At 49.6% G+C, this 10,737-nt stretch overlaps 1 protein-coding gene across 1 annotated transcript; it reads left to right on the plus strand.

Annotated features, from left to right (window-relative positions):
* On the plus strand, positions 1 to 10,454 carry FBL (fibrillarin). The gene is made up of 9 exons (XM_081118805.1): positions 1 to 108; positions 4,831 to 5,022; positions 5,124 to 5,225; positions 5,310 to 5,404; positions 6,658 to 6,828; positions 8,012 to 8,144; positions 9,131 to 9,243; positions 10,064 to 10,209; positions 10,345 to 10,454. Exons 1-9 carry the CDS (start codon positions 99 to 101, stop codon positions 10,367 to 10,369), a joined length of 987 nt encoding a protein of 328 aa, XP_080974931.1. The 5' UTR covers positions 1 to 98; the 3' UTR covers positions 10,370 to 10,454.
* The last annotated feature ends 283 nt before the right edge of the window (positions 10,455 to 10,737 follow it).

Raw genomic sequence — 10,737 nt, forward strand, 5'->3', positions numbered from 1 at the left:
GTCACCGCGCGCGTGCGCTCCTTTCCACGTGCGAAAGCCCCGGACTCGTGGGGTCCCGGACGCCGCAGAATCCTGAGCCGCGCAGCTCCGCTCTCGCCATGAAGCCAGGTGCACCGCGGGGTTGGGGTCGGAGGTCAGGGGCTGGAGCCCGGCGGGAATTGGGGTGCGGGGCCTTGGCTTGGGAGCAGGGGTTCTGAGACCCGGGTCCGGTGTGGGGAGGGAGTCCTGGTTCGGTGTCGCGTGGGAGAGGTTCTTGGTTCCGCCCTATGGTCGATCCTGAGCCTAGGGTTCGGGCCTGGAGGTTTGTGATTGGCTTCGGAGGTCACGTCGTGTGTCGAGTCTTTGGCCTGGGAGTGGGGTTCTGAACTGATGTTCGTCTCATTGAGGTCTTGATTAGGTTCGTGGATATTGGACCGGGGCGGCAATCGGTTGTTACTGTCCCAGAGTTTGGGTCCAGGCGTCTGGGGTCGTGGCTCCCTGGGCATGGGTTTTGGGAATCTATCTTGGTTCGGAGGTGTAGCGTCACCGGGAGCTGAGTCTAGGAGGCCCCCCGTTTGCTTCCCCGGTTGCCGCCGCTACCCCGGTCCCCTTGGCCCCCAACCCACAATCTTCTTGGAGAGGGCCGGAGACGATGAGGACTCCCGGCTTGATTGTATGTGGCCCTCTGGCCCACTTTCCCGCTCTCTACTTTCCCAAGGGGGCGGGTCCCTGAGGATAGAGTGGAGATCGTGGGCCTAGTGATTCTCAAGTCCGTGGTGGGATGAAACTTCACTAGCCCAGGATAGGATTAGCGGGGCGGGGGAGGGAGGTAGTCACAGGGCATGAGTGCTTTTACTTACTACATTTTCTTCCAGATTCTGATGAACCCACCCCACCTCTCTCAAGGTGGAATGCTGAGAGCCCTGACTTTGACAGCAGAGGGGACTCAGTTCAAAGCTTCCGTCATGGCTTTGCTTCTTAACTTGCTGTGTGACCTTGGGCAAGTGGCTTTACCTTTCTGAGCCTCAGTTTTCTCATCAATAAAATGGCACCCAGTTACAGTTTATTAAGATCATGTTAAAAAATAGCACTGGGTGGTAATCATTTTGCAGTATGTAAGTGTACCAAATTAACAGGTTGTGCACTTTAAAAATTTTATGTCTTTATTGATTTGAGAGAGAGGGAGAGAGAGCTAGAAACAGCAGTGATGAGAGTCATTGATCGACTGCCTCCTGCATGCCCCTCACCGGGGATCAAGCCCACAAACCTGGCATGTGCCCTGACCAGGAATCAACCCAGGTCTCCTGGATCACAGGTCGATGCTCAACCACTGAGCAATAGGTTGTACACTTTAAACTTACACAGTGTTATGTGTCAGTTATATTTCAGTAAAGCTGATAAAAATAGCACAGTGCTTGAGATATAATAGTGTTGGTTCCAGTTGTTATCTTTATATTTTTTCTCAAGGGAAACAAAATTAGGATCCTTATCCCTGGTGTCTCACCTCTTCCTCAGTCAGGCTGTGCCCATCCCTCCAACTTGCTCTGTGGAGTTGGGGAAATCTCCCACTGGGACCAAAAGCGTTTGTTTTCCACTACAGGGTTTTTTGTTTGTTTTTTTCCTCTCAGCCTGTGGAGAGATGGGGTCATCTGGTGAGGGGAATTTATGAATCCATGCCCCCTCTCAAGTTCTCTTTCTATTCCGTGTTTGGGGATCTGCCGATGGAGTGGGGTGCGAGATGCTAGGGTGTGTATCTTGCCCTGAGACCCTGGCATACCTGCAGGCATCCTGTGGTCTGATTCTCCCAGGAATGGAGAATACACATTCCTCCCAACCCTTCCCCTCATTGTGTTAGGATATGAAATTGTAGAACTTGCCAGGAGTCAGCTCTTCAGTAGGGATTTTAGTCTGAGTGAGAAAGGAAGCCTTTGGGAGATTCTGAGCAGGGACTTGATGGCAATCAGACTTGATTGACGCTTGTTTTTTTAAAGGACCCTCCTGTATGTAAAAGACTTCAGGGGAGCAAGAGTGGAAGCAGGCACATAAGTAGGAAGCTGGTTACTGTAATCTGCTACATGATGTGTCTTGGACCAGGACAGTGGCAGGCAACCTGGGTGACGAATTGTTACGACTTGGGAATAGATTTGAAGACAGAGCCAACAGCTTGTCTGTGGGTGAGAGAGAGAGGAGTCAAGGATAACTGGGGGTTTTGGCTTGTGTGACTGGAAGGATAGAGTTGCCATTTTTGAGATGGGGAAAGCTGTGGGAAGAGAGCAGTTTTAAACCCTGGGGTGGCAGGGGCACCTGTGGATTCCCCCACCCAAAATTTCTAGAATCCTGTGCAGACAAGTGTTGTTGTAAGGAGAGGGTGAAAGAGCCTCAGGACTTGAAATGGATCAAGATAGGTTCTGAATATCTGGCACTGAAAGTTTACTCTTGAACCCTCTCTACCCTGTGTCATGCCCCTCCTTTCCAGGGCTCTGTGCTGTTGGGCCTGGGTTCAGAGTCTCTTGGGCCTAGTGCTTTCTCCCCTAAGTAGGAGGGAGCACTCATTGCCTCAAGTTTGAATACTGTTCATTAAGTCATTTAATCTTTCAAGTCTATGAGGTGGGCACTGAGTTATCTCCGTATCTCTGTCTTAGAGATGTTTTCAAGACTTCCAAGAACCTTTCCCTACTCTCTAGGGTTGCAAAGGGTGTAGCCATCTCCCTGTGTGGGATACATGAACTGCTTGAGGGAAGGAACCAGGGCTCTGGCCACCATCTGATCACCTGCTTCTTAAATGAACAGAGTGGCTGCTTTTTTCATGGGGCAGAACCCAGACGTTTAAGAGTCCTCAACAGCTGGTGTACTTAATATTTCTTGAACCCATACTTTGTGCCACATGTTATGCAGGGTGCTGGGGATGCAGTGGTGATCAAAACAATTAAACATCCCTGTTCTGTTGGAGCTTGAGTCTAATGGGGGAGGCAGGCAGTGATAATGTTAAAAATGCCATGGATGAGGCCCTTTGGCTGGATAGCTCAGTTGGTTAGAGCACCATCCTGATACACCAAGGTTGCGGGTTCAGTCCCCGGTCAGGGCGCATACAAAAATTAACCAATGAATGCATAAATAAGTGGAACAGCAAATCGATGTTTCTCTCTCCCTTCCTCTCTCTAAAATCAATCAATGAATAATAAAAATGCCATGAGTGGTAATTGATAGGAAGAAAAAGAAAGTGGGTTAACTGTCAGGTAGCCAGAGAAGGAAAATTTAATCAGAGACCTGAGTGCATCGAAGGAGTGGGTAAGCTAAGCAAATGGCACAGGACCCAGGCAGTGGGAACAGCAGGTGTTAAAGGTGAGTTTGTTGTTAGGGAGGAAGGGTGTGGTGACCAGCATAAAGAAAAGTCAGCAGAAGGCAGGGCCCTATGATGGTGGGTCTCAGTCTGGGCTGCACATTAGGATAACCTGTGCAACTTTAAAAAGCTTCCACATCCAGGTTCCCATCCCAGACAATTACATCAGAATGTCTAGGTTTCAGGGACTAGCCAAAGGTGAGACCCACTGCCTTAGGGCTTTGGGAGCCAGAGAGAGGAATTTTTATTTCATCTGATTGTGATGGAAAATCACTGAAGAGATTTGGGAAGGGGACTGATGAGATCGGATGCCCTTTTAAAAAGGGCATCACTAGCTGCCATATGTACAGTAGTCTGTAGAGGGAGGGTAAGAGAAAAGGGAAACAACTGTTGGTTATGTGTAGGAGTTTTAAAACTGTTAATTGTTAACGATCAATTAGGAATAGCTATTGAAAAGTAGTGCATGTTCATCTTTAATGCCATTAATATGCATGTCATAATTCGTGATTTTTCTGTTACTGAAGAGCTTTTACAACTGTCCAAAGTCTGATATTGAGTCTATTAGCAGCAGCAGAAGTCTCTGCTTCAGTCATTGTTTTGTGCTCAGTGAAGTGAAGAACCTTGGCACAATCCTGGTGATGAAAATGAAGTCTCTGAATCTTTTTCTTCTTAAATTTTCAGTCTTGTTGACAAGCCCTGAACTGCTTATGAACTATTGTTCATTCATAAAGCACAATTTGTTGGGGTTTCTTCTTTTTTTCTCTGAGCTGGCAGACTTCTGCAACCTTGAAGCAGGAGATTGGTTAGTAGAAGAGACATCACGGGGAGCTCCCCTCTGTTTGGGTGTTGGCACTTTTGTTCCAGACACAAGGTCAGGCATAGAAAGATAGGAAGATGTTTCCAGGGTCTGGGGACCTACTGCCCGGGGCACACACAGTGTTCTACAGAGTAATTACTATTGAAAATAGAATGACTCCTGTGAATCTACCATCCAGCCAAGAAGAACAGAATATTGACAGTAACCTACATCTACCTATGTACCCCTCTCCTGTCCTAACTCCATAATTTCTCCCTCCCATTACCCAGTATCATGGGTTTTGCATTTATCATCCTCTTGGCTCTCTTGGGGTGGGGGCAGGACATAGGTTACACATATATCACCACAGCATAGCACTGTTTCATTTCAGTTGCTGAACTTTATAAAAAGGATATCCTGTTGGATGTCGTTTCCTTGGGCTTGCTTTGTCACTTTAACATTTTGATTCTGAGATTTTTCTATCTTTGGCGGGTAACCATGTGTCCTGTTCACTTTGATCATGAATATTCCCCATTTTGGGCCTCTGGTGCCGGTGGACATTTGTGTTAGCCCTAAGTTTGCTGCTGCTGTGGACATTCGTGGACGCGCCTCCCGGTGCACGTTTCTCCGTTTTCTCTCCTGAGCAGAACTGTGAGGCGTAGGAGTCCCCTTTCCAGCTTCGTTGCCCTGATTCCCGCTTCTGTCTCCACCGCAGGTTTCAGCCCCCGTGGGGGCGGCTTTGGTGGCCGAGGCGGCTTCGGTGACCGTGGCGGTCGAGGCGGAGGCCGAGGCGGCTTTGGGGGGGGCCGAGGCGGCTTTGGGGGGGGCCGAGGCGGCTTTGGGGGGGGCCGAGGCCGCGGCGGAGGCTTCAGGGGCCGAGGCCGAGGCGGCGGCGGAGGCGGCAGAGGTGAGTGAGGGCGCGGCGGGGGGCGGCGGCTTTCCCTGGCGGGCTGGCGGCGTGGGCAGAAGCGTGGGGTCTCCCTCTCTCACTGCGTCTCCCCCTCGCAGGTGGCGGGTTCCAGGCCGGTGGCAACCGGGGTCGTGGTCGGGGAGGAAGGAAGGGAAATCAGTCCGGGAAAAATGTGATGGTGGAGCCTCACCGGCATGAGGGTGAGTGGGGAGTTGGGGCGCCTGCGGAGGCCGGGGTGGGGTGTGGCTCCCAGTCCTCACTGCTGCGCTGATCCCCTCACCCAGGTGTCTTCATTTGTCGAGGAAAGGAAGATGCGCTAGTCACCAAGAATCTGGTCCCTGGAGAATCAGTTTATGGAGAGAAAAGAGTCTCGATTTCGGTGAGACCTGAGCCTGATCTCTCAAAGCCACCAGGGCCCCAGCTGATATTGTAACCAACAATCTGGTCTCCCTGCCCTCTGTCATGTGTCCTATGTGGGACACCGAGAGCATCATCTTAATACATAAGTCAGATCATGCCCTCCCCTCCCCAAATGCCCTCTGTGATGCTCATTGCCTTCAGGTTAATGTTCCAAGTGTGGCCTGCAAGGCCCTGCACATTCTAGCTTCCCCTTCCTGCTCCCTGGCCTCACCTCCTACTGTCCCCCTGACTGTCTTCCAGCCCACTGCCCTTGCTGTACCCTCTACCTGGAATACTCTTCTCCCAGCTCTATATGTGTCATCACCAGCGTCTCTGGTCAGGTGTCACCTTGTCTTTCTCAAAAGCCCTCTCTGTTGAAAACAGCCCTCACCACCTATCCCCTGCCCAACTTTTTTTTAAAGTTTTTTAAAATTGATTTTTAGAGAGAGGAAAGAAGAGGGAGAGAAAGAGAAACATCGATGTAAGAGTGAAACATCAATCTGCTGCCTCCTACACCCCCCCTAATGGGGATTGAGCCAGCAACCTTTCCGTGTACAAGGTGATTCCCAACCAACTGAGCCACACAGGCCAAGGCCCCCCTGCCCTATTATCCCATGTCATTTTCTTCATGGCCAGGCCCACTCCTGCCTCAGGGCTTTTCTGCTGCCTTTCTTGCTGCCTGGAATGAGCCTCCCCCACAGATAACTTGAATGGCCCCTCACCTCATTCAGGTCTGCTGCTGGCTCTTCCCTGGCCACCCTTTCTCATTTTCACCTGCCCCTTGCTCTGCTCCCCATACTTTATATCTACTTTCTTGGCTTGATTCTTTCTCCTCAGCACCTGTCACTGGCTCCTGTTGTCTGTGTGTCAGTCCAGTGCATACTTATTCTTTCAGGGCAGGGGTCTTTGTCTCGTCCACTGTGTATCACCAGTGCCTGTTATAGGGTCTGTACACAGTATGTGCTGGCACTGCACATGTTTGCAGAATGAATGTGTAGATCTTGCCATTATCTGGTATGATCTTGTCTGTGTTTATTGTCTGTCGTTACCCCTTTTCTGTGTGTCAGTAACTTCCAAGATAGGACAGACACTGCATCTATCATGGTTACCGATATGTACCTACATTTGTTTCTTGTACAGTGATGGAGTCCTTTTGAGGGCCCTAGGGTTAAGGGCAGTGGGGGCTTGCAGAAGAGTCTGGCACTGATTTCCATCCCATCTCTTCTGGCCCAGGAGGGAGATGACAAAGTCGAGTACCGTGCCTGGAACCCCTTCCGCTCCAAGCTGGCCGCAGCGATCCTGGGAGGTGTGGACCAGATCCACATCAAGCCAGGGGCCAAGGTGCTCTACCTCGGGGCTGCCTCAGGCACCACCGTCTCCCACGTCTCTGACATCGTAGGCCCGGTGAGTGGATGGAGTTGTGGGAATTGGATGTGAGTAAGGGCTAGTGATGTGGTGGGAGGGAGAGAAAGGCCACTTCTTCTGCCAACCTGGAGTCAGAGGCCCTGGCTCCTTCCCTGCACTGTGTGGCGTGGAGCTAGGCCTTTCCCTCTGAGTGCCTGTCAGTAAAAGTAGCAGCTTGAACTACTTGCTCTCCAAAGCCTCAGTCAGTTTCACTCCTGTGTCTTGGCCCAGAGGGAAGGGGCATGGGCATTAGGTGACCAATGTTAGCCAGACCCAGAACTGAGTATATACCAGACTACTTGATTTGGTTGTCCTTTTAAAAAAAATTATGCCTCCAAAATCTGGTCTGCTGGTTTCTCTTTTTTTTTAAAATATATCTTTATTGATTTCAGAGAGAGGAAAGTAGAGGGAGAGAGAGAAATAGAAACATCAGTGATGACAGAGTCATTACTGGCTCCTGATAACAGTCATCGGCTGCCTCCTGTAGGTCTCCCACTGGGGATCAAGCCTGCAACCCGGGCATGTGCCCTGACTAGGAATCGAACCTAGATCTGGATCTTAGGTTGATGCTTAACTGCTGAGCCACACCTGACCGGGCTGCTGGTTTCTCTTGAAAGAACAGGAGATCTCAGTTTCTGGGCCTGTATTCTGTGTGGTTACACAGGCTCCCTGTTTAGAGGGTGTGCACTTCATGACCTCTAGCTCATCTGCATGACTATAGACTATAAAGCCCAGGCTCTAGTGCAGGCATTTAACAGTGACATGACTTTCAGCAAGGTATTTAATCTCTCTGGGCCTCAGTTTACCACACTGGAAAATATGGTTGTTGTGGAGATAAATGAATTAATTCCTGTAAAGTGGTTAGAGCGATGCCTGGCCTGGCCCATTGCAAATATTCTTAGCTGTTATGACTTCATCTCTGTGCCTTAGCTTCCTGGTTTTAAGCCTGTATTGTGGGCCTGGGCTTCCAGATCAGGCAAAGTGGGAGTGAATAAACCTCAGCCAGTGACTGCATGTCTCTGGACTTCAGTTTATTCATCTGTAAAATGGACATAATAGTAGTTGTTAAATGGTAGGGTTTTGATTTGAGGACTTGAAGAGATGCTGCATGCAGTGTATGGGCCCAAAGTAGGTGCTCCATATATAAGAACTAGTATCATTGTTATTGTTTGATTTATTTTAGGATGGTCTGGTCTATGCAGTTGAGTTCTCCCACAGATCTGGCCGTGACCTCATTAATTTGGCCAAGAAGAGGACCAACATTATTCCTGTCATTGAAGATGCTCGGCACCCACACAAATACCGCATGCTCATTGGTAAGGGTCCTGGAGGTTGGCGCAGGTGGCGCAGGACAGGCCACTCCAGGTTTCCGGAAAGAGGCCAGAGCCCTGGTTCAGCTAGAATTGGAGTGGATGAGCAGGCCTCTTAAGTCTGCAGGAATGAAAAGGGTGGGGGGAGCCAGGTGAGGTTGTGAAGATGGTGGTCCTGCTTCAGGGTCTCAGATATCTGGCACCTTGAGAGGGCCAGCCTCCTCCTCTCTGATCTCGTGCCTCTTTCTGTAGGCCTAGACTGCCCCATATTTCCTTCCTCTAAAATATGGTACTTTTACACTGCCCTTGGCTTATGTATAAAGCCTCCTTCAGAGATCCTTATCATCGTCTGGTGAGATTATAACCAAGAAAGCACAAATTGAGTGTGGCCTAGCCCAGAGGGCCCCATTGTGAATATCACCCTCAGGTAACTTATGTGAACAATTTGATGTTTGCTTTTCCCAGTTTCAAAAAGTTGGTTTTATTACACCATCTTTCCATTTTTTTAAGTTTTTTATTTTGTTTTGTTTTTTAATCACACTGCCTTAAAAACATTACTTTGCATTCTGCTGGGTTTTCTTTCTATGAGTTTTTTTCCATGCACTCACACCATACCCTTTGTCCTGCAACTTCTTTTCCTCTCACAATCCTACAGACACTTGTCATAAGTGCACACCTTTACTCGCCTTTTTGATGACATGTCTGTCTCCACCCCCCACCCCCCACCCCCCAGACTGGGAGTGTCTCGAGGGTAGGGTCCAGGTCTGACTCGTCTCCCTGTCCCCCACGCCCAACCATGGCTTACAAGAGGCATGAATGAATGATGTGACTGGGTTTTAGACCCATCTTAGGGGCATGGTGGAGGGAGGGGGATCAGTGGGGGGAAGTGAGACTAGAGACAGGAAACACTCTGCCAGGAATCTACAGGCCCCATGGGAGGAGCTCTAAGATACACTGGACCCAGCTTTTAACTGCCTCTTCTTTCTCCCTAGCAATGGTGGATGTGATTTTTGCCGATGTGGCCCAACCAGACCAGACCCGTATTGTAGCCTTGAATGCCCACACTTTCCTACGTAATGGAGGACATTTTGTGATTTCCATTAAGGTGCGGGGTTTGGAGAAGTCTGAGATGGGGTGCTAGTATCTTTTCTATCATTAACTGCCAAACAGCCAGTCAAAACAAGGGAGCCTTCATCCCCCCTAATCCAGTCAGTCTATTCTCAGCCTTTATCCCTACCCAGCTCCCTACAAGCCCTCCCCTGTTGCAAGTCAAATAGCACCTGATGAAAAATGTCTGCAGAACTAGCAGCTTTGGGGTTTAAAGAGGCAATAGGACTCAGTGGTCAAGTGCATGATCGCTGAGTGTGATAATCTGAGTTCGAATTCCAGCTTACTGTGTGATTTTGAGCAAGTTACTTAACCTGTGTGTTTGTAAAACAGAAATATTATATATGTAAAATAGAAATATTAGTTCTAATTTTTAGTATCCTATATAAGGTTTAAATTTATCAATATATGTGAAGTGTTTAGAACAGAACCTGGTGTAGAATAAATACTAGATAAATGCCGGGTACGTTTTAAAAAACATTTTATTTGGAAATACAGAGAACTCTGCCTTGTGCCCTTCAACCAGATTCACCATTTTGTTAGCCTTTTGCTACATCTGCTTTCATATTCTCAGCTGCATTATTATTGTTAAAGAGGAAGTAGAAGGGGGGGGAACCTGAGTGTAAAATTTAAACACTGGCTTTTAGATAAATAGAACTCTGTCGAAGGCTACCTGTTCCGAGTCCATACCAAATTGAAAATTTCCAAAACCTGAGTTTCACCGTTTCCAATAAAAACAAATACTTCTGATTTAAAGAGCACGGAAAAGGGTAAATAGCCCAAAGCCCTGCTGTGGACCTCACATCCTCTCCTTGCAGGCCAACTGCATTGACTCCACAGCGTCTGCCGAGGCAGTGTTTGCCTCGGAAGTGAAAAAGATGCAGCAGGAGAACATGAAGCCCCAGGAGCAGCTGACTCTAGAGCCATATGAAAGAGACCACGCTGTGGTCGTGGGCGTGTACAGGTGAGCGGGGGCCCAGTACTCCACCAGGACAGCTGTCCTGGCCCCTGCACCCAGAGTCACGCGCGTCAGCACTTTCTAGAGAGTGCCCCTACAGTAGTGACAAGCTCTGACGCCCCTCATCTCCTTCCTCTACAGGCCGCCCCCCAAGGTGAAGAACTGAAGGCCTGCGCTCCACCTGGATTTTGAGCAATTGTGTTGCTACTGTTACACGTGTTTTTCTATTAAAAGACTCATCCTTCCTTCCAGTTTGGGTCTGCTGCTGATTGCTTGGCCACTTCTGTTGGCAACAGGGCGCAGGCGTCCTTGCTTAACTCGCGTGGTGGTGGCGGCGGATGTTCTCCGCTCACACAGCGCATGCTCCTGTCTTAGCTCCATCTCACGCCGCCCTAACCCGGATTTCGGCGCTTGGGCGGGGTTGGTAGCTCACTGCGCCTGCGTGCTGGTAAGCTCCGCTGAGCGCAGGCGCGGTGTGTTGCCTCGGGTCACGTGAGGAGAGGGGGGAGGGTGTGGGGGCGGAGCCCGGGGCGT

Source organism: Miniopterus schreibersii (genome assembly GCF_964146895.1).
Source record: "Miniopterus schreibersii genome assembly, chromosome: 18".
Classification (NCBI taxonomy): Eukaryota; Metazoa; Chordata; class Mammalia; order Chiroptera; family Miniopteridae; genus Miniopterus; species Miniopterus schreibersii.